Source organism: Geotrypetes seraphini, chromosome 14 (genome assembly GCF_902459505.1).
Source record: "Geotrypetes seraphini chromosome 14, aGeoSer1.1, whole genome shotgun sequence".
NCBI lineage: Eukaryota > Metazoa > Chordata > Amphibia > Gymnophiona > Dermophiidae > Geotrypetes > Geotrypetes seraphini.
Window position 1 is genome coordinate 49,885,285 of NC_047097.1, and position 24,999 is coordinate 49,910,283.

The 24,999-nt window shown below is 39.9% G+C and overlaps 1 protein-coding gene across 5 annotated transcripts in view; it reads left to right on the forward strand.

Annotated features, from left to right (window-relative positions):
* RFX7 (regulatory factor X7) overlaps positions 1-24,999 on the forward strand; it is a 309,205-nt gene that overhangs the window by 262,879 nt on the left and 21,327 nt on the right. For all 5 annotated transcript variants that reach the window (XM_033919544.1, XM_033919543.1, XM_033919545.1 and 2 more), the window contains 2 exons: positions 3,845-3,961; positions 6,600-6,684. In XM_033919544.1, the coding sequence (XP_033775435.1) occupies positions 3,845-3,961; positions 6,600-6,684 (202 nt within the window). The remainder of the gene's footprint in view (positions 1-3,844; positions 3,962-6,599; positions 6,685-24,999) is intronic.

A 24,999-nucleotide genomic window follows, 5' to 3' on the forward strand; every position in this document is an offset into this window, starting at 1 on the left:
TCTAAGACATAGTTGAGTGATTTCAGGTTCTTTTCTAAGTTCAAACAGAAGATTTCTTTTACTGAGTACACAAAGTTTACTTACATGTGTCTAGAACAGGGGTGTCAAAGTCCCTCCTTGAGGGCCGCAATCCAGTTGGATTTTCAGGATTTCCCCAATGAATATGCATGAGATCTATTAGCATACAATGAAAGCAGTGCATGCAAATAGATCTCATGCATATTTATTGGGGAAATCCTGAAAACCCGACTGGATTGCGGCCCTCGAGGAGGGACTTTGACACCCCTGGTCTAGAACAAGGCTACAAAGACTCAGGCTGTGATCTGTGGAAGGATGTTACACAGACAGCCTGGCTTCATGACTTTCTTATGATAAGGAAAAGTCCTGCTCCTGAAAATTGACATTGAAGGCTCAACATGAAGACCATAGAGTTGAATCAACTGCTGGTGTCCAAATTGCACAAAAAGGTCCTTATTCGCCAAGAGAGCGAATAAAATGCTGGGGATAATCAAGAAGGGTATTACAACAAGAACGAAAGAAGTTATCCTGCCGCTGTACCGGGCAATGGTGCGTCCGCATCTTGAGTACTGCGTCCAGTATTGGTCACCATACCTTAAGAAGGATATGGTGTTACTCGAGAGAGTTCAGAGGAGAGCGACACGACTGATTAAGGGGATGGAAAGCCTTTCATACGCTGAGAGATTGGAGAAACTGGGTCTCTTTTCCCTGGAGAAGAGAAGACTTAGAGGGGATATGATAGAGACTTACAAGATCATGAAGGGCATAGAGAGAGTAGAGAGGGACAGATTCTTCAAACTTTCAGAACATAAAAAAACAAGAGGGCATTCGGAAAAGTTGAAAGGGGACAGATTCAAAACGAATGCTAGGAAGTTCTTCTTTACCCAACGTGTGGTGGACACCTGGAATGCGCTTCCAGAGGACGTTATAGGGCAGCGAACGGTACTGGGGTTTAAGAAAGGATTGGACAATTTCCTGCTGGAAAAGGGGATAGAGGGGTATAGATAAAAGATTACTGCACAGGTCCTGGACCTGATGGGCCGCCGCGTGAGCGGACTGCTGGGCGCGATGGACCTCAGGTCTGACCCAGCGGAGGCATTTCTTATGTTCTTATGTTCTTATCCTCTCCAGTGCCTCAGCCAAAATACTGACTCAGGAGTTGAGAGAAACATCACTCACTTTAGCCTAAGGTGAGCCAAGGGCTTTGAATGTTCAGACATGAAGCAGGAAAGAATTGAAGCCAAACATGAAATGGAAATGCTGTTGTATCAATGTGACTCTTTGATGCACAGCTCCAAGAGCAAGGCAACGGAGAATGTTCTGCATCATCCAAAGCATCTGTATCTGGACAGGAGCTCTGCCTACCAGGCACAGACAATACCACATTAGTTTCCAGGGATCCAGTCTAGAGCCTTTGGCAATTCTTTAGTCCAATTCCACATGTAAAAGGGCTGACAACAAAATGGGATGACTCGAACCTATATGGACATCCTTCACAGCTTTCTAGATATAAATGCCAAAGTATTTGTCCAGCATATTAAATATATCTAGATTCCAGCAGTGAGCACCTTGACTCAGGGTACACTGAATGATCATTCTCATTACCTCCTCTTCAACAATGAGTATTTTGTCACTCACACAGATCTGGTAAATCTGAGTCTACCTTGGTGCTGTCTATTTTGAGATTTGAGTCAAATTCAGAGCAAGAATCATTCCTGTTCTGTCATATCAATCAGTTCTGATTAGAGCTGCATTGTGATAAAAAAAACATTTTAATTGTGATTAAACAATTTTAATCATGCTTAATTGCACAAGCAAATGTATTTTATTTATTTATTTCCCACTGCAGTTCCTTGTGACTCTGGACAAGTCACTGAACCCTCCATTGCCCTAGGTTTTATAAAATAAGTACCAGTATATAATATGTAAACTGTTTTGACTGTGGCCACATAAAGACAATATATCAAATCCCATCCCCCTTCCCTTTTGTAAAGAACTGATATCCTTTGTCAGTAGCAGCAGATGAATCCAGACGAGTGGGTTAAATCTACCTACCAGCAGGCGGAGCTCTGGCATTTATGCGATGGTATGCTCACTGGTGATTCATCATTCTCTATCTCCGCAGGTGGATGGATGGTATCTCTCATGCTCCTGGTTTCATCTGCTGTTCAGGATGGCTTGCAAGGCTCAGCTCAGCTCCTATTTTACCTATGCTGACTTCATTGAGCAAGGGAATTAGACTTCCTAGATGACTATAGCTGGGTACAACTGGTGGTGCCAGTTCCCTACCCATCCCTTATTGCCTCACCTGGTGCTGGCCCAAGCCAGTTAACCCTCCATTGCCCCAGGTGCAAAATAAGTACCTGTATAATATGTAAACTGTTTTGACTGTGACCACATACAGTATATCAAATCCCATCCCCCTTCCCTTCTGTAAAGAACTGCTAATATTCCTTCCTCCTACCCCCAGATCACCACCTCAGCCTTAGATTCTATTTGTGGCCCCTCCAGTTCTGCTTGCAGGTCTACATCTCACTTCCTTCTATCTACTGTTTGGCTTCTGCATCCCCACCACCACCCACTCCTACTGGTCTGCCTTAAAGATGGTAATGTAATGTAATGTAATTTATTTCTTATATACCGCTACATCTGTTAGGTTCTAAGCGGTTTACAGAAAATATACATTAAGATTAGAAATAAGAAAATGGTCTTCTGCTGATCTCCTGCAGGTGACAGTGTTGCACATATGTCACCTGCAGCCTGCTCCAGAACTTTCTCTCTGGCCTGTCCCACCTCTTCTAACATCATTTCCTGTTTCTGCATAGGCAGGACTGGTCAGAGGGAAAGCTTCAGGCCAGGCTGCAGGCAAGAAATATGCAATGCTGCTCCTATTGGCAGGTAGAATGGAACAGGGAGTTGGTGATGATGAATTGTGGAGGAGAGAAGATGCTGGATCGCACCAAGGACAGGGCTGGTGTGGGAGTGGAACAGAGCATGAGATGTTTGGAGGAGACAGGAGATGCTGCAACATGATAATTTCTTTTAATCACTATTAATAATTGATGCATAAATCACAGAGTTTACTGCAATTAACTTGCAGCCCTAGTTCTGATGCATCAGGAGACATCTTCAGAGAGTGATATATTCAGCGACAAGCATCTCAGATTTGTAGCAAAGAAACAGTATCTTCAGTAGTAGGTTTCTTTCAGCGTAGCTTCCTTCCTGGCACCCATTTTATAATTTTGGGTTCTCTCTCCTTTGTTAAAAAACATAAATATATTCATAAAAAGAAAAGTAAGTATTTCTTGCTTGTTGGGTAGTGGTTTTTTTTATTTTTTTTTTGTTGAAGACCATCCTTAACTATGGAATCTCATCTGTGTGATTATGGCAAATTGCTTGCAAAGTTTCTTATCCTATAATATAGTTCTTTGAAAATAGCAGTTCATCAGTCACACAAACCTCTTCCTTCCCCTTTGAAATTGTTCTCGCCTAGTCAAAATTATTGTACAACACTAAGGAGAGTTTATCTGTAACAGTTCTTCAGTCACAAACATAACTGCACAGGGTGTAAATCAAAACAGACTTTTCCAGAGTTTTCTTGAAAAATGCAAAAACTTTCATGCATGTTAATCGAATTTACTATGTTTACCAGATACAAGCAAACTGGTCAGATGGGCCAGTGCAACTGTGTCCTGTGCATATGGCTAAGATATTTTGATCTATTTCAGTATGTTTTATTGATTGTTGTCTCAAAAATGTTTTCTTCTTAGTTGAGCCCTTGCTGCAGTTAATAGTGGTTTCATCCCATTTCCCACCTCTTTTCCAGGAGTTACTGTGACAATCTCGGCTACCATCCCTTAAGCGCTGCTGACTTTGGAAAAATAATGAAAAATGTCTTTCCAAATATGAAGGCACGTCGTCTGGGCACAAGAGGCAAATCAAAATATCCTTCACTCAAACATTTTTCTGTAGTCTCTAATGCATTTGCTTACTGAACATCTGTTGTAGTTCAACTAGCAACTAAATTTAGGCATCAAATTTAATCAACAAATGCCATTTCCCAAGAGTACTTGTTGGATTGCATGGAAAATTATCAATCTAGTTATTGTTATGCTAAAAAAAAAAAAAAAAAACCCTGCTACTAAGAATGGCAAGATTTGTTGAAACATCCTGATGTGATTGTAGTAGTGTTATCTCATCTGAGAAACAAAAGCTGCCAGGTGTTTAAAAATAGAATTTGCAACCTGAAGTAGGAAGAGCTGTCTTGTTTTCTATTTGGTGTGTTTATTTTTTTGGATCAAGTGTGGTTTATCCACAGTTTTATAAGTAACTTTGCTGTAGGCCACCTGTAATACTGTTTTATTACATATCCATTAAAAAGAACATATGCGTTTGCTATTCCTTATAAGTCCTGGATTTGCTGTCACTCACTGGTTGTTAATATTTTCAGCCTGAAAACTTATATTTCTTATGTATCCTTTTTTGTAATTGACTGGTGTTTTTTTCTGGTTGACTTTAATTTAAACTTTATTTTATGGCCTGCTTCAGTTGCAACCATCTAAAACTTTGTGATTTATTAAGGCCATATTTATGTTGCAACTGTGAAAAGTCAAGCAGTTTACCATTTGAAATGACATCACCTAAAATCCGTATACTTGCAATAATCCAATGCTTCCAAATGACTTTAAATCCGCCAATTCGAATCTTGGAGTTTAGCCAGATTGTTTGATTTATTGACTTATGAATTGGTATAGGTGTTAAATTACTAACAAAGTGTAATGTTTTCCATGTATCTATTAATATCCTATTCTCTTTATATATTCTAGGCATCTTAATACTGAACATGACAATCGTAAAGGGAACATGAGTCACCATAGCCAATCTGGAGTATCTTCCATGAGCTCTGGGAGGACCCAATACATACCCTGGCATAAAATATAGGCTTGATGATACCTATAAAAATTTGGAAAATTTACCCCACCCTCCATAATTGGTCTTTGTAAAGATACTAAAGCAATTTTAGACATTTTACCTAGCAAAATAAATTTTGTAAGAATACAATTTAATTTCTTATAAAAGGACCCTTGAAAAAAACTGGTATCATACTCATTTGATAACAAACCACAGGCAACATCATCATTTTGATTGTTTGAACTCTCCCCCACCAAGAAAGATGTAAAGGATTCCATTGCTCACACATTTCTGTAACCTTATTTAACAAGAATTTTTCATTCTCTTTCATTGTGCTCTCCAGCGTATTTTTAATCCAAATTCCTAAATATTTTAATCCATCTTCCTTCCATATAAAAGAGAATGATTCAAACAAGCCCTTTGTGCAATGCACATTAAGTGGAAGAATTTCTGATTTACTCCAATTAATCTTATATCTTGAAAATTTTCCAAATTTCTCAATCAACTCAAGCAAGAATGGAATGGTAATTTCTGGATTTCTCAAATGAAGCATATGCCGAGACTTTATATTCCCGATCTGTATAAGGAATACCCAGTATCCCCCTAGCTTGTTGAATGGCTAATAGCAAAGGTTCTAATACAATATCAAAAAGCAAAGGAGATAGTGGACAGCCTTGTCTAACCCCCCTCTGCAAGTTAAAACGCTCTGATAAATTATTATTTATATACAGTCTAGCAGCAGGGGAGCTATACAATGTTTGAATCATTTGTATAAATCCTGAACCTATACCAAACCAATCTAATGCCTGATATATGAAGGTCCATTCCACACGATCAAAGGTTTTCTCTGCATCCAAAAATACAGAGAAAGCTGGCTCATTCATGGCCTTTGTTAAATTTAACATATGAAAAGCCAATCTGGTATTATTAGATGAATGTCTCTTAGCAACAAATCCAGTTTGGTGCATACCAATAATAAAAGGGAGAGCTTTGGCTAAACGTAAAGCCAATGTCTTAGCCAAAAGTTTTTCATTTACATTGATTAACGATATAGGCCTGTAGTTTGAAACTGTAAGATGAAAAACAAATAAAGAATTAAAAAAAATAAAAACACAAAAACAACTTTATTTTATGTATCATAATATGAACCACTTTGTTATTTTTAAAGGAAGAGCAATATATCAAATAAAATAAACCATAAACTATATAAAATTGCATGGAAATCCTGTTGAAGGCAGTTAATTCCCTAGCTACAGGAAGCAGATATGTCACTGCAGTGAAATGCATTGTCATTGGTGGACACTCCCAGAGTTTCCAGCAGGACTGGATTTAAGTGCAACATACTGCACTTATTGTCTGGCAGCCGCAACAGGAGCCTGTTTCCTCAGACCTGATAACAGTATTGGCCAAAAGAGGAAGTTTTGTTTCATAGATTAAAATTGCATCTACTGTAATAATATTTTTTCATAAGTTCTCTGGTTTTAATGATTATCTGTGTATAAAAGGTATAAATTGGCTGAGAACAAATTGTCATTTTTTGTGAGTAGTGTAGAGAATGCTTTAATGTCTTGTAAGATTATACAGTGTGTTGGATGTTGCTACCAGCACTTAACTATATTTCTCATAAACAATACAAGCCAGAAAATATTTTAACCTTAACTCTTTATTACATATTGCTACAGTGGACTGAGAAAGAAAACCTTTGTCCATATGCCATCTTTGCCCAACTTGGACTTTCATAAAACTGGAGATGGGGTAAAACTTGTTTCAGTTTAATGCATGACTCAATTTGGTTTTTTAGACTTCTTTTGCAAAGTACCTCATAAAAGTCTCCTGATGAAGTTAGAAAGTCATGAGATAGGAGGCAATGTCCTATTATGGATTAAGAATTGGTTAAAAGATATAAAACAGAATAGGGTTAAATGGTCAGTATTCTCAATGGAGAAGTGTAAATAGTGGGCTTCCCCAGGGGTCTGTGCTTGGACAGCTACTTTTTAACATATTTATCAGTGCTTTAGAGATGGGAATAACTAGTGAGAGAATTAAATTTGCTGATGACACAAAGTTGTTAAATTGTAAGAGGATTATGAAAAATTGTAAGAGGACCATGCAAGACTAGGAGACGGCATCAAAATGACAAAAGACATTTAGGCCCCGATTCTGTAAACTACGTCTAGTTTGTGTGTTTTAGATGTCCAAATGCCAATCAGCGTTACTTAGGCATCGAGAAGGCGTCCGATATTCTTTTTTTTTAAAAATCCACTTTTTCCTAATATAGACGTCAGATAGATGTCCCTATGATGTTATATATAAAAATGTGTTTTTTACTGATTTGTTATCATTATTTCAGGACTGTAAGCTTTAACATAATAAACCCAAAGTATACCATCATTAAAAGGATAATAAAAACACAGTATACCATGTTTAAAAGGATATTTATAATATATTAGTTTCAATGGGAATTGATCTGGGAACATCAGTGTGCATATTGAAAAAATGTGACATGCTTACATGCTAACCTTCACTCTAATCCGCTGTGCTAGACAATGAGCCATACAATAATAGCAATTCTGATTGGATTATACTGCTCCTTATAGGTAGTGAATGGCAGTTAATTCTGCTAGGAGACAGAACAAGGTAGATCTCACTGCCCTGTTATATCCTTTTTCTTCATTATTTCAGAATTGTATACTTCAACAATATAAAAACCCAAAAAATTACAAAGTATGCCATGTTTAAAAGGATAAGTATAAGATTACTTTTTGACTGAGACGTACCGAGTGGGAGTTGAACTGGAAACATCAGTGTAGAAGGGTGTAAGCTTCACTCCTGTGCTACACAGAAACTTGTATAGCAATGGTATAATTGGCTCCTATAAGAAGTGCAAAGCATAGAACTTTGAGCATCATATAGGCTTTAGATAAACATGGTTTAAGCTCCAGAAAGGCTTTAGCACGATACATGCTAATTAGGCAGCCTAGGTTATCCAATCAGCTTTCTGTGGGCATCCCACAGACGTTATTTGAGAGATGTTTTTAGAAGTGATTCCTTGCTCTAAATAACACTCTCTTTCTCATTAAACATTGCTACAACCAGTTCATTCTTCAAAGCAAACAGAAAGCCCATCACTTCAATTGGCCAAGCTTAAAAACAGAATAAAACACGGAACAGATCTGAATGTGGCTTCTAGTTCATTGCAAGTTGAGGTATGCAGCGGCACAATGCTGACCTAATTGTGACATCATCAAGGTGCACCTACAAGGTAGAATGCCACGAGTAAAAGACAGGCCAGGAGTTGAACTCACAACCTCTGTAAGATCAGCACAGCACTTTTACTCATTGAGCTATACCACCTTCCACTCCAGTTTCTCTGACTCCCCTGTCATATCATAGCTTAGTGATCTGCTAAGGTATCATCTGCTTAGCTATCATATCATAGTTAGCTGAGACAAAAGACTGGTAGCTCAATGGCTTAAAGCACTGCTTTCATTGTCCCAAAAGCCAGAATCTCAAGTATGGTTCAATAAATGTGACATGGAGTCAAATACTGTACTGCTGTTTTTATCAATTGGAAACTCCACTTTTAGAATAGGTTGCTTCTGGTATTGCTAATGTTGTGCTGTTTGAGATGAAAATTAGATTGGATTGGTCTGTAGCTTGTCATTTTTATTAAAATGAGTATTGTGTCAACTGAAGGACATGAGGGAGTCAAATCCAGACCAGGCTCACACCCCAACCTTCATTCTAACCACTGTGCTACACAATAAGCCATAAAATCATAGCAATTCTAGTTGGATTATACTGTTTCATTTAGGCGTCGTTTGGGTAGTAGCTTCAGCGTGCTTGCGGCTCTGTAACAGAGCGCCTGAAGCATGCCAAAACGGCTGCAGTTAAGTATATCTCAAGCTGTCAGAGTAGGAAACCTCTCCCCTGACTGAAAGAAGCCACTAAGTTAAGGCACCTTGTTGCACCTTTTCATCCTCTCCAGCTCTCATCTAATCTCATTTTCTCAAATATTATGCTGGCTGTAGGCTGTGAGGCAGGAGACATGCCAGCGACCCTGTTTGCCACCCCTAAGGGCCTCCCCACTTCTCTCCTTTGCAGCCTAGGCCTCATGGAACACTAGATAAGACAAAGGTGAATGTGACGAAGTAGCTGAAGTGGTGCTTAGTAAGGAAACGCTAAGCACCATTCAATGTAAACCAGATATTAGAGAAGTCAGGAGAGCTATGAAGAATGAAGTTCTCCTTTTGAATGCTAACTTGTTGGAGCGGGTTCTCTGAAGAAGCTGTCTTGGCGAAACGCATCAGACCCTGCCTTAGCAAGATAACCTTTATTTCACTTTGATTCGTTCAATCAGCTAAGTGAAAGTTCATATATATATAAGAAAAGTCCTTTGAATAATCATCATAAAAAAGTTTGTCTTTGAACAGTTGTACTCTATTTATAAATATCTTTATTTATTTAGTCCTACATCATATGAAACAACTTTATATTACTTCAAGATGGAGCAATGATAGACACTTTGAAACACTCTTCAAGGTATCGCCCTGGTTGTGATTTCTATACCATCTTACAGTTCTGAGCTCCTCTAGGAAACTTATAAAGTGTTTTTATGATTATAGTGCTCCTACTTTTTGTTTTTTTTTTTTTATATAATTTTTATTCATTTTACAACTTACATCAAGTGTATCGAGAAATAACATTTGAATTGAAAAAACATCACTTGTATTACTATTATTATCATCAGCTGACATTCATGAAAGTTAACCTCCCCTCCCATCCCTATCACATCAAAAATATTCATTTATATTATATTATACAATATACATTCTATTAATATATTAAAAAAATCATCCCTTCCACCCATCCCTATCCCCTCATTTCAATTATCTTATGAAGGGAAAATGTTTACTACTTATTACAAAAGTCTGTTAATGGTCCCCAAACATCTCAAAATTTACCAAAATATCCTCTCTGTGTGGCCAACGTTCTTTCCATTTTATAACTATGACATACAGACTCCACCAAAAACTGTAATTTAATCTACTCTGATTTTTCCAATTGAATGTAATATGTTGAATGGCAATTCCAGTCAGAATAAGTAGAAGCTTATTGTTGTTTGAAGAAATCTGACTTTTCGCTCTCATCAACATGCCAAATAAAATAGTATCATATGTCAAGGCTACTGGATTTTCTAACAACCTATTTGGCCCCAAATTGATTTCCAAAAAGCCAAAATACATGGACAATAGAATAATAAATGATCTAAAGTCCCAGCTTCGAAATGACAATGCCAACATCTATTAGACTTAGAGCTATCTAATTTTTGTAAACGAACAAGGGTCCAGAAAGCTCTAAGTAACAGAAAAAACCAAGTTTGTCTCATAGATGCAGATACTGTACATCTCATCCTCCAAGACCAAATTCGGGACCATTGAGACGCTGTAATTTGATGCTTAATCTCAATGCTCCAAATGTCATGAAGACCAGTTTTTGATTTTTTAATCATATATCCAGATATTAATTTATACCACTGAGTAGCTGGTGCCCCAGAAAATCCACTTGAAAGCATAAGAATTCCAAGCTATATTGATTAGTGAGATTTTTCCATTCAGGGAATCCTACCTGATTGGCCTGCTTCAATTGCATCTAAAACTTTGTGATTTACTAAGACCAAATTTATGTTGCAACTGTGAAAACTCAAGCAACTTACCATTCGACAAAACGTCTTCTAATATACCTGCCATCATCCAATGCTTCCAGATGATCTTAAAACCGCCAATTTGAATCTTGGAGTTTAGCCAAATAGTTTGATTTGTTGTTTTGTGAATTGGAATAGGTGTTAGATTATTTACATATCTTAAGGTTTTCCATGTATCAGCTAATATTCTGTTTTCTTTATATAGCCTAGGCATCTTGATACTAAGAACATGGCAAAGTCGCAGAGGAAACATAAGTCGCCATTCCAACCATATCCAATCCAGGATATTATCAATGGGCTCTGGGAGGACCCAATACATACCTTGACGCGTAATATAGGCTTCATAATACCTATAAAAATTTGGAAAATGTACCCCTCCCTCCGTAATTGTCATTTGTAAAGACACTAAAACAATTCTAGCAATTTTACGTAGCCAAATAAATTTTGTTAGAATACTATTTAACTTTTTGTAAAAAGACCCCTGGAAAAAAGCTGGTATCATACCCATTTGGTAATAAACCACAGGAAAGATCATCATTTTAACATCTCCCCCACCAAAGTAAAGGATTCCATTACTCACACATTTCTGTTACCTTCTGTAATAAAGATTTTTCATTTATCTTCATTGTCTCTTCAAGTGTATTTTTTATCCAAATGCCTAAATATTTTATTTCATCCTCTTTCCAAAGAAAGGGAAATGAGTCAAACAAACCTTTTGCACAATGTACATTAAGAGGAAGAATTTCAGATTTACTCCAATTAATCTTGTATCCTGAAAATTTTCCAAATTTTTCTATTAGTTCAAGTAAGCATGGAATGGTTGTTTCAGGATTTCTCAAATCAAGCAGTATATCATCTGCATAAGCAGAGACCTTGTATTCCCTTTCTTAATAGGGAATACCCTGTATCTCCTTCACTTGCTGAATAGCTAATAAGGGTTCCAATGCAATATCAAAAAGCAAAGGAGCCAATGCAATATCAAAAAGCAAAGGAGCCAAAGGACATCCTTGCCTAACTCCCCTCTGCAGAATGAAACATCCTGAGAGATTATTATTATATACAATCTAGCAGCAGGGGAGCTATACAATGTTTGAATCATTTGTATAAATCCTGAGCCTATACCAAACCACTCCATTGCTTGGTACATGAAGGTCCATTCTACTCGATCGAAGGCCTTCTCTGTATCCAAGGATACAGAAAAAGCCAGATCTTTCATGGCTTTTGTTAAATATAACATATGAAAAGCCAACCTAGTGTTATTAGATGAATGTCTCTGAGCAACAAACCCTGTTTGGTGCATACCAATAATAAACGGGAGAGCCTTAGCCAAACGTATAGCCAATGTCTTAGCTAAAAGTTTACCATCTACATTAATTAACAAAATAGGCCTGTAATTTGAAACCAAAGTGGGATCTTTATTTGGCTTTGGCAAAACTATAGTTACAGATTCTGCCATAGTGCCTATAATACAATCCTTATTTAGTTGAGTCTGAAATAAATTTAACAGATAAGGCAAAAGGGTATTTTGAAATGTTTTATTAAACTATACCTTAAAACCATCACCACCTGGAGCGGATCCCACTCTAAGGGATTTCAAAGTTGTTGCAATTCTTTTAGTAATATAGGCTCATCTAAACTTCTTTTTATATGTTCAGGAATTTTAGGTCCCTCTATTAGTTTTAAAAACTCTAATCCATCTTTTCCTTTGTCTAAATAAGACTCGGAAGAATAAAGTGCTTTATAATAATTTAAAAATTGTTTTAAAATTGTGACCAGTCAGGCTCTACGCCTGCCAAGGTCCCTGTGAGTTCAGGTAGGAAAGGGGATAGGAAACAAAAAAAAGGAGCGCCAAGGGCCTGGCCTCAGTCCTATTTAGAATTCCCTGAGCCTGCTAGTCATCCAGGGCTGAGGGTTAGGAACACTGGTCACAAACCTCGGGAACCCATTAGATCTAGGACCCAGGAGGGCAAAGCTAGAACTGAGAACCCACAGAGAAACCTGTATCCAGGTCACCACTGGGGGAGCCCAAGAGAGGAGCAGAGCTATGCTAGCTCAGTTAGAGCAGGGTGTGGCTCCTCCTCATGAAAGGTCAGTAGTTTGCTCTTGGGAAGGAAGGTGAGAGGGAAGTCACGGGCCTCTTCCCAGGTAGAGCAGTGCGGGTTCAAGCTAGGGTAATGCCTTAGACCTGGGTGTGGAAGAGGCTGGATTCACACCACCATTAGCAGCCACACAAGCCAGTGTGTGTATTGCAGCTGCAACGATGGAAGTAGGTTTGGCAACCCTTTTCAAAGCCTGAGCTGAACAACTGAGTTTTTGTGTGTTTCTAATTTTTGTGACTGGGTTCTTTTACCTGCTCTGAGTCATCTTTTTGGACTGTGTTTAACCTGTGAAACTCAGAGTGAGTTGTGGGAGGAGAAGTTTGCTGACACCCAGGAGGGAGTTTTGAAAGCTGTGTGTGCGCTTTTTGGAAAGGCAAACTTAGACCACTCCTCTGTACCCAGCCTGGATATTTTGTTAGGCTAGAGGTTTCTTTTTTTGGTTTATGGTTTGGGACTAGAGAATGACACGGGGAAAAAATCTGTCCCCGTCACCGGCCCACCATCCTCTGCACCGCACCGTCACCGCCATCCCTTTCACCGCCCCGTCACCGCCACTGCCATCCCATTCACCGCCCCGTCACCGTCCCCGCTGCATCCATATAAGCCTTAGTACTGTAATATTTAGCTTATTCCTTTCTTATAAATCAAAGTTCCTGCTGCTGAACTAGAGAAAGAGATGTTCAGCTGGCAGGGCTTTGTTTATAAATTTTTAACAACACAACTAATATACTATTTTATCCTAAAGCAAAAAATAAATAAATAAATATAATTTTTTTTTCTACCTTTGTTGTCTGGTTTCTGCTTTCCACATCTTCTCATTGAATTCCTTCCATCCACTGTGTGTCTTCTCTCTGCGTCTTCCATTTGCTGTTACTGTGCCTCTCCCTTAACCCCCCCCCCCCCCAATTGGTCTAGCACCCATCTTCTTCCCTCCGCTCCCGCATAGTCTGGCATCTGTCTTCTTCCCACTCTGTCTTCCACATTTCCCTTCGGGGTCTGTTCCTCCACCCTCCTTCAATGTCTGTCCTATTCCTTTCCACCACCACCCTTCCCTCCCTCCTTTACCATCTGTTCCTTTCTACTACCCTTCAGCTCCTCTCACCTGGCTTATCTATCTACCTTCCTCCCTCTTATTTTCATGGCACGTTACAATGTAATTTGTGCAAGCCACTGGAGCCTGCAAGCTCCCCACAAACCATCTCGCTTCTGTGCTCCTATTTTCTCCATTTCTAATATCTCCCCTATGTATCTGTCATTGCCCCCCCTGTGTCCATATACCATCCCCATGGCATGTCCCCTTTATGTCTCTGTCCCTATTCCCCATGCACATAATTTCCCCTCTTTCTGTTACCTTCCTGTGTCCAGATTTCCCCTATCTTCCTCTTCCATACCAGTGTGTCTCTTCTTTTCAACCCCATCTAGCTTTTTTCCCTCTTTCCAACCCCATCTAGCTTTTTTCCCTCTTTCTTCCCCCCCCTGCTTCTAGCATCTGGCTCACCTGCCTGTCCTTCCCTTTCTTTCCTGCTGTGGGTTTTTCTTTCCAACTTCATCCCCTTGGCCCAGAATCCTTTTCCCTTTCACTCCCTCCTTCCAATTTGAGCCGGGAACACTAGCGATCGCACGGTCCCCGCAGCTCACACCCGCCTGCCCAATCGATTCTAGTGTTTAGCCAGCTCTCTCCCTTCTCACCTTAGTTTGTAGATTTTCTTTTTCGGCGACCCGCACGCTATCAGAGAGCCGCGCACCCGCTGCTGCTCAGTGTTCAATCTTCTGCTCTGCTGCAACTTCCTGTTTCCGGTTGCGTCAGAGCAGAAGATTGAACACTGAGTAGCCGCGCGTGCGGGTCGCCGAAAAAGAAAATCTACAAACTAAGGTGAGGAGAAGGGAGAGAGCTGGCTAAACACTAGAATCGATTGGGCAGGCGGGTGTGAGCTGCGGGGACCGCGCGATCCTTCATGCCTCACTGCGGGGACAAGACCATTCACCGCCCCGCGGGCGGTGAATGGCCTTGTCCCCGTCGCCACAGCGACTGCTAGTTTTCTTCCCCGTTTTCGGCGGGTGACCTGCAGCTAAAATGCGGTGGCCGCGGGTAAACTGCCACCGTGTCATTCTCTATTTGGGACCAAGAAGACTGAAAGTTAAAAACACAATTTTGCAGAAACTGTTTGGAGTGTGGTGAACCGCACTTATCTGAGCTCTGCTTGGGAGCAGACTTGGGTGAAAACAAACTTTGGGTAAAAGTAGGAAATCCTGAAGGCTGCCAGAATTTCCCTCTGGCCATTTTTGTTTTGGACAGTTATTTTGTTCAGCTTGGAGCCATACGTGGAACAGTCTGACTTTATTTTGTATAGTAAATTTTTCATATTGTCATTCTACAGCCGTGTTTGCGTTTGATTCCAGTTCCTTGATAAAACCTGCAGGGTGACTCCAGTCCGTGGCATACGCCAGTGCACTTTTTGTGTATAGCCACTGAGAGCACTGCCGAGTCACGGCCTAGGGCTGCAGTGTAGCTACACAATAGGTTCAACTTGAGTGTAAATATCACCTTTTTCATCCTTAATGACAATTATTTTTGTCTTCCTTTTTTTTGCCTTAAGATAATTTGCCAATAATCTTTCCGCTTTATTTGTTTTTGTTGAGCGACTCAATATAAATAAGCACAAGGTGAAAAATGGTTTAAGATTTTTATTGCACAATCTTGGAAAGCAGCATGCAAGTATAATATCAGGCAACTGCAGTTCAATGAGTTGGATGACAGGTTTGCAGAGTAAGCCACTCCTAGGTCCAAGTTGTTACTGTGGTTGAATTGTTAAGGTCCCATAATCTGCTCCTGGTAGGAGAAAGGCTGAAGAAAAAGGAAGATGGATTGAGACAAATTAAGAGTTGATTGGTGAGTTTTAGGCTGTCTTTTATAAAGGTGTTCTAAATCCACACATGCGCTAACTACTAACGCGTCCATAGGATAACATGCAAGCGTTAACCTTTAGCACACGCTAATGCACCTAAGCGGTGCCGCCTAAGTGCACGGTAAATGTTAACGTGTGCATATTATTCTATGCATGTGTTAGTAGTTAGCGCATACGTGGATTTAGCGCACCTTTGTAAAAGACAGCCTAAAACTGACCAATTGACTGTTTTCTCAGAAAATCTTCTATAACTACACCCTTGTGAAGGAAAAAAAAGTGTGAAACATGTTACCATTGTGAAAATGTAGATAATTCATCACAAGGGCAAAGAAAGGTTGCAGTACATCATTCTCACCTATTCTTTCTGTTTTGGTATTTGAGCTTTGGCCAGGTGCAAGCTGGTGTGCTGAACCCAGTTTGAACAGACCTGCTCTGGCCTCTGGGAAACACAAGGGGAGTCATTAGCCACTCTGGGAACTTGAAATCAGGAGAAAAGGGGGAAAAAGTTAAGACATCTGTGGCAAAAATAAAAACCAGAAGTCTGGGGAGAATATGTCACACCCCAGTCTCAGAATAACAGCTAGAATGAACAGAAGCAAAAAAACTGTTCCTTTTTTATAATAAGGATGCCTATCAATTATAACTACAAAGAATTACCTTTAGCTCTATGAGGAAAAGCACTGCTTCCATCTTCCCAACATCATAGGCTCCACATATTCATGTAACTTGCATATCCATTTTGCTGGCACTAAAGTTTCAAACAGCATGGGGGGGTTTTCTACCAACACTCCTGGAACCCATTTTTATCATCACTAATTCTCAGACCTGCTAATGACCCTGTGGAATGGAGAGAGTTGTTGCAGATATCAGGGGAATCACCATAAGCAATAACACAGAATGGGAGTCCCAAAGAAGAAATCAGTTCTGCCTGAGCTCTTATCTAATAAAGATACCTAAGTAGCTAGCAATATATCATTCTCACCTAGATTTGTTATCTTAGCTGCTAGCAAGGAGTTCCTGGAAAGATGAAAAAGGTTAGACAAACACCAAAATTGCAAATTACTATAGCTGCTAATGGTCCTGTGAAATGGAGAGAATTGTGGCAGATATAGGAATGAAAAGGTTAAAAGATAATCAAGAAAAGTGAAGTCTCAGAAACCAGCATAAGCAATAACACAGAATTGGAGGCCTAAAAGAGAAAACACTGCACTGATGGACCTTCTTATACTAAGCACGCCTAAGTACTGTGACATCATAGGCACCTTTAGGACTTCCCACCAGAAAACTTTCAAATCTGATTGGGCGTGCTTTGGGTGTGGTTTGGCCAAACACAGCTGCACTTACTTTTAATCAATTCCTTCACTTCTCAAAACTTTTACTAGAAGCCATTTCTCATCTGCTTAGTCTGTAGAGGCTCTGTTACCAACTTCTAAATGAAGTTCCCTCTATAGCTCTATGCCTTAAGGCACTGCTTTTATCTTCCATGTTCAAGTCTTGAGTGCGATTCGCAATTATTTGATATTCATTTTTCTCCCAGAAAACCTTTAAACTCTTTGGCCATTCCTTTGCTTAAACATATTTGAGTTGATCTTTAAAATGATCTGCAGCAATTCTCAGATGTCTAAAGCAGTCTGTTCTCTATAATCCTAAACTCCCTCCCCCACCCCAACACACACTCCTCAGGCATGAAACCAAGCCAAGCTGAATTTACTAACAGGAATGTCTCTAGGATACATCTCAAAAACATGTACCTTCCTTCAATACCTGTCCAAGCCTTCTGAAGTTTTAAGTAAACTTATACCTGTTGCCCTGTGTGGATATTGCATAGAAGGAAATACATTCCTACCACAATGGCTTGTAGCAGAGAGAAGATGAATGTATCTGATGCACCTGTGCCTGCAAACTGCAGAATGCTGATGAAAAACAGCAAAGTCCACCACTTATGAGAGCTGTTAGGATGATGTTAAAATGAGTAAAGGTGAGGGTGGGATTTGAACCGGGGAGCTTGAGAAAATGGACAAAATGCAACAAGGCACATTAACCTGGTGAGCCACAAATGGCTTTGCTCTATCAGAGGAGAAGTTTCCTCCCATGACAGCTTAGGATATCCTAGCCATGAGAAGGAGAAAATAACTTTGCCTGGAAAGGAAATGTGATGATAAAAATGATAAAGTCCACCATATAAACCCTCTTATGACAACTAATAGAAGCTGTTAGGAAGTTCTTAAAATGAATGAAGGTGGGATTTGAACCGGTGAACTTGAGAAGATAGATAATGTGCAACAAGGTGCATTAACCTGGTGAGCCAGAAATGCTTTCCTTGCAGTGACTGTGATATCATTCCTAAGTATATGATAGATAGGCAGGTCAGTCAACTATGACATGAATGGGCAGTGAGATCCATCTGAGTAGAAGCTGATGTAGCTCAATGTGTTAAAATCCAGTGTTGCTCATACAGAAGTTGTGAGTTCAACACCCAGCGCATCTTTTAATTGTGGCATACTACCTTGAAAGTGCACCTTGATAATCACACAATGAGATCAGCTTTGTGAAGCTGAAGAGCTCCATTTTGCAATGAGGGAAAATACATGTTAAGGTCTGTATCTGGTTTTTCTCTTTTTAAGCGCTGAAAAATGAAGTAATGCGTGCAATAATGATATGTTTTTCATGTTCTTTCTTTGCTCTCAAGAAAGCTGATTGCAGCACTGTTTGTTGAGAAAAAAGTGGGTTCTTTTTAAGCAAGACAGCCAAAGGTGGTGTAATGAGTAAATCATTACTATTTGACCAGAAAAGTGCTATGTTTTCCATGCAATATGTTTATATTGATGTGCTCTATTAATATGGTAGCTTATTAAATCTATTAGGAGGGGAAAAAGAGGTAAAAACTGATTCCTGAAGTCTAGATAGCAGATATCATTTCGGAAGCCCAAAGCACGTCTAGGTTGCTCCCATAGAAATCCGAGTTCAGGCCAAGCAGAAACCACACTTAGACCAGCTTTTCCTTCGCCTACATTTTCCACGATGTTTAGACGCGGTCTGCCGCCCAACTAGCATCTATGTGGTGCCTAACCCTAACCATGCCCACATCTACAAACTTGGACGTGACTTTTCCCTAAACTTGCGTCTACCTCGCGTCTTTATTGTGAAAACGCCTACCTGACGCCTAACTCCATCTAAGTCCCAATTAACTCTTGTTAAGACCTTTAAATCGCTCATTATCCACTTAAACTGGACTTCTAAAGCACGCCTAAAGTTAGGCGCACTTTACAGAATCAGGGCCTTAATGTGAATAAGTGAAAGAAGAACCCAAACTAAAGTTGCGTGATGCAAGGTTCCACATTAAGAGTCACTGCTCAGAGAAAGAATCTAGATGTCATCATTCTTGATGTTGAAACCTTCAGCTCAGTATGAGCAACATTATTCTTTCTTTTTTTCTCTAGCTTTTTGGGCTCATGGCCTGGACTATTCCCAAAATGCTGGGAACCAGACTGGTAGTCTTCTAGTGTCTGCTGTTATACAATGGATAGACATTGATTATTATTTAGAATGTTCCAGTGTATATATTGATGTATCTGCTTTCCCTGGTGGGTTTTTTTGTTTGTTTGTTTGTTTTTTAAATAGTTGCTCTATGCAGCCATTGGCATGTTTATTGGGTATTTACTATTTGTTCTTCTATTTTTTTTATTAATTAGCTTGAGGGGAGGTGCGGAGGGGATCTCCACAGGACCCTCGCACCTTTTATAGGTCTCGCTGATGGGGGAGATTTTTTTGTCTATATTGGGCAAGAGGGGTGGGTTTTGTTTGGGTGCTGTGGTGGATCTGGGAAGGGAGGGACGGTTTGTGTTTGTTTTTGTTGTTTGTTTGCAGGGCCGATGTCTCAGTGCTTGCTTTGGTATGTACGCTGTTAGATTGGATGTCTGAGTTTCAACTAGAAGCAGGCTGGGGTAGCTCCACTTTTCCCTATTAAAACTGCTTTTTGATTTTGCCTCTGTTTTTCTTGTCCTTCCATAATGACACTCCGCTATTTTTCTTGGAATATAAATGGGGTTACTTCACCTATCAAACATCAAAAGATATTGGTGGCCTTAAATCGGGTTAAGGCAGATGTGGCTTTCCTTCTAAGCATGCCAAATTTTGCAAATGGTAGGTGGGACACCTGTTGGGCACCCCTGCGGATTACAGAAGGGCAGGGATTTTGATCTTGATTCATAAAAGGTGTTCACTCACTGTCCATCAACAGTGGGTAGATCCCAGGGGGGCGCTATGTTATCGCTAAAGTGACTTAAAATGGCCAGGTAAGTTTCAAGTTTTATTAGTGTATTTGATTAATCACCTATTAAAATTACTAAGCGATGTACAAAATCCAATAAAGAGCAATAAAAAGAAACTAACAATATGCAAAGTGGTTACATGTTATACATACATGAGTCGGGAGGAAAAAAGGTTAAAAGTTACAATTTTTAAATTTTTCAGTAGAAAAGTAAAGGAAAATACAAAAGGTGGGGGTGTTAAGACCATAGCATACTGCTCTTGTGTAATATATATGCCCCCAATGCAAACGATCCCAAATTTTTTGCTAACTTGATTTCCCTGTTGGCAAAGCATCATAATATTCTGATTCTTCTGGGGGGAGACTTTCATTGTGTTTCAGGCTACATTGGAGTATGTTGAACGTCTGAAGCTCCCCTCTTTTAGTTAGTTTCGACACTGAAAACGCATTCGTTAGGGTGTCTTGGCACTTTCTGTTTTCTGTTTTGGATCACTGTGGTCTGTTTGGCTTCTTTCAAACTACAGTGAGGGTGCTCTATCATTCCCCTCTGCTTTTGTATAGGCCAGTTGCATATGGTCCCCTACATTTCAGATCAATTGGGGAACAAGACAGGGCTACCCACTTTATCCTCTTCTCTTTGTGTTACCGCTTGACTCAATTCGAGACATCCTCCTTAATGTTTGTGGGTTTTGGTTGTCTGGTCTGAGTTTAAAATTTCTACCTTTGCAGATGATTTGTTAGTACATCTCTTAGACCCTGCCAGATCTTTACCACTTTTGACGGAGAGTTTCCAAGAATATTGTGATTTCTCTAGCTTTAAGCTTAATTTGCATAAGTCCCTAGCCTTGCCCACCTCCTCGCAGGTCCGAGACGTCTGGCAGGGCCCTTTTCCTCTGCAATGGGCATCTACATCTTTCCGTTATCTAGGTATTACTCTTAACAGCTAAGACTTCTACGCTATATTGTAGTAATGTAGATCCCCTGCTTAGATATACGGAGGAGTGTTTGGTTTGATGGTCCCCTTTATCATTCTCACTGCAGCTCACTGGTACTCTTTCCCAAATGGCTTTATATGCTGCAACTCTTGCCCTTTTGGCTTTTAAAGTGAAACATTGGTAAGTTGCATTCTTTACTATCTAAATATTGTTGGAAGAGGAAGAAGCCCAAGTTAGCTATCAAATAACTGCAGGACATGTGGAGATATGGAGGCATGGGGCTTCCAAACATGTATTTCTCTAATTTGGCTTGCTTGATGAGATATTTTGGAGTTTGATGTTTGGACCGGCAGGACTTTACCCAGAAAGCTGTGGAAGTGGCCTTTTTTGCACTTTTGAATGTTCTCTTCCTGATACAGGCGCCCATGACCGTAATCCCCCATTCTTAAAAAGTTAGTCTGCTTCTTCATTCCTTGTGGTTGACTTAGGTCCACGTTGCTTAGGGTTTGGGGAGGAAATCCAAGGGCTACTAAATATTTACCTCCTCTTGGTAATGCAGTTTCCACCGGGACTCAAATGCTAGTTTTCATCATCTGTATTCTCATGGTATTAAGTTGTTGGCTCATGTCTTGCAGGACAATGGTACGCTGTTGTCCTGGACTACCCTTCAACAGGTTGGCACCCTCAGTGTGGGAGATTTTCTAACATACAATCAGCTTCAGCATTATGTGTGTTCTTTTTCCCCCTCTGATCTTTCATTTCCCATTGATGTTAGACTTCAGGAACTTCTTGAGCCTTACCTGGAAGATGGATTCAAGATCTCTGGTCTTTATAAAGATTTTCAGCGGCTTTTTGGGTCTGTGGACAGGGATGCATTGTGCTCTCATTGGAGCCAGGAGTTGGAATTACTGGCAGAATCTTTGGACCTTCTAGCATTGATCAAAAGAATCCCAGAGGTCTCAGTTAGTGCAGACCTTCGGAAATGCCAATTTTGGGTCCTTCACTGGGCATATTTTACACAACATCAGGTTAATTTTTCAGAATATGTTGCTTGCCCTACCTGTCAAAAATGTTCTTAAGATATCCACTCCTTTTTTCACGGGTTTTGGTCATGCCTGAAAATTAAACTGTTTTGGAGAACTATTCTGGCCTGTATAGAATGGCTAGACTTAGCCCTAAACGCAAAAAACTTTTTCTGAAAATTTGGGAATCCTACATCCAGTCTTTACCGTCTCGAACACATAATGATATCTTGAATACCTTGTGAGACTGCCTCTATTGCAGGTGGTTGGCATGCGTGAGACATCAGTCATGGGGTATATGGGGGTTTTTTTTTGTTGTTTTTTGGGCAGGGGGGGGTTGTTAAATCTATATTCTCATAAGGTGACCTGCACACTCTTGTTCTTAATGTATCACTGTGTTTTTCATACATTCTGTGGATCAGTTGTATTTGTTTCTTATTCAATCACCAATAAAATATTGTTGAATTCTAAAACAAACCAGAGAAAATATTCTTTCACTCAACGTATACCGTATTTTTCGCTCCATAAGACGCATCTGACCATAAGATGTACCCTAAATTTAGAGGAGGAAAACAAGAAAAAAAACGTTCTGAACCAAATTCTCCCTGCCTGGCTCTGCATCCAACCCCACACTCCTTGCCAGGCTCTGCACCGTGTCCCCCATCCCTGCCAGGCTTTGTACCCTCCTCTGGTGGTCTAGTGGTAGGCAAGGACAAGGCACATGTCAAGGCAGATAACTTTTTAAAATATGCAATGTTACCTCAGTAACAACTATAGAAAAATAGACAAATATAGGTCGAAATATAGACAGCAGATATAAATTCTCAAAATTAACACATTTTGATCACTAAATTGAAAATAAAATCATTTTTCCTAAGTTTGGTTGTCTGGTGATTTCTTTCTTTCCTTCTTAAGGCCCAACAGTTGTCCCTCCCTCCTTCCCTCCTATGTTCAAGTTTTAAGTTTCTTTATTTTTGATATACCGTTTATCATACAGGTATCTAAACGGTTTACAATAATATGTAGTAAAAATTAAAAGAAGAATAAAAACTTATCTAAACTAAAAAAAGGGGGACATTTACACATGAACATACAAGATACATTAAGAAAGGATGGGAAGGAAAGATTAATAAATATATCAAGATAAAAATAAAAGAGGGAAATGGGAGAGGGAGGTACAATTAGGCTGGGGAGATCACCTTCCAGCCTTTGTCCTTTTCCTGGCCCCCGTTGTCTGGTGATTTCTTTCCTTCCTCAGGCCCAACAATTGTCCCTTCCTTCCTTCCTCATATGTTCCCTCATTGCCTTCCAGCCTTTGTCCTCCCCCCCACACTCAGAATTGACGTTGGGGGTAAGGCTTCTGGGCTAGCGGCGTGCAATCGCTGCACCCTCCTGGCCTTTCCCTTCCTCTACTTATGACAGCATTGAGAAACCAGGAGCAGTGACAGCGGTCAAAAGAAGGTAATGGCTGGGGGGGGGGTTGGAGGTTGGGTATTCGCTCCATAAGATGCACCCTTTTTTCCACCTACTTTTTTGGGGAAAAAAGTGCATCTTATGAAGTGAAAAATACGGTAATTAAACTTTGGAATTTGTTGCTAGAGAATGTGCTTAGCGGAGTTAGCTTAGCGGAGTTTTAAAAAGTTTTGGATAACTTCCTAAAAGAAAAGTCCATAAGCCATTATTAAGATGGACTTGAGAAATTCACTTCTTATTTTTAGAATAAGCAGCATAAAATCTGTTTTACTTTCCTGGGATCTTGCCAGGTACTTATGACCTGGATTGGCCACTGTTGGAAACAGGATACTGAGCTTCATGGACCTTCAATCTATCCTAGTATGGCACCTCTTATGTTATGTTATTTTATTGTAGTAGGCGATGTATCAGATTTATGTAAATAAAAATAATATTTTAGTTCTTTGGATTTAACTCTTACCTTCTCAGTAGTTATTCAAGGTGAGTTACATTCAATACATTAGGTATTTCCCTGTCTATGGAAGACTGTACCTGGGACAATAGAGGCTCTCCCAAGGTTACAAGGAGCAGAGGTATGAGTATTCTATTCTGTTCTTTGACTTATGAGTAAGCTACATACTAAAAATTTACAACTTTAAATCTTTTAAAATTGTCTTCTAAAATATTTGACATTTGTATTCCTGGGTTTGGAAGTTGTCCTAGAACAGGGGAGCCCAAAAGGACCAGTAGATCACAAAGGCAATGTGAGTCGATCACGGAGTCCATCCCGTTGGCTTTGCGTTCTGTTCTCCCTGCTTCCCCGACACCAGGTACGTACAAGCGCCAGGCCCAGAGCCTCCTCCCCCCCCAACGTCAATTCTGATGTCGGAGAGGAAGTTCCGGGCCAGCCAATCGCTGCCTGGCTGGCCCGGAACTTCCTCTCCGACGTCAGAAGGGAAGGCTTGTGGGCTCGGTACTTGTACATGCCTGGTCTGGCATCGGGAAAGCAGGGAGAAATCGGCAGCGGTGACTTGGGGGACGCAGGGAGAGAGAAAGACAGGCAGAAAGAAAGGGGGGCAGGGAGAGAAAAGAAAGAAAGGGTGTCAAGGAGAGAGAAAGAAAGGGAGGAAAGGAGAGAGAGAAAGAAAGAGAGGGAGGGAGGAAATTTTGGGTTGGATAGTATTGCCTTATACTGAAGAGTACCAGTATGACTGTTTATGTTTTGAGGTGGGGATTTGGCTATATAGTGTATTGGTTGTATTGTTTTGTGCTATATTTGCCATTGTGAAAATTCAATAAAACTTGTTAAAATTTAAAAAAAAAAAAGAAAGAAAGGGGGGCAGAGAGAGAGAGTAAGAAAAAGTTGGACTCACGGAGGGACAGAGAGAGATGTTGATTGAGGAATGGAATGAGGTCTGGAGGAGAGGAAGCATTCAGGAGGCAGAAAGAAAGAAAGGCAGAAAGAAAAAAAAAATATTAGATTTACTGTCAGAAGAAGGAAGGGCAGCCAGAGACTCATGAAATCACCAGACAGCAAAGGTAGGAAAAATTATTTTATTTTAAATTTAGTGATCAAATGTGTCTGAATTTATATCTGCTGTCTATATTTTGCACTATGGCCCACTTTTACTAAACCGCAATAGCAGTTTTTAGCGCAGGTAGCTTATGAGCATCGGGAGTAG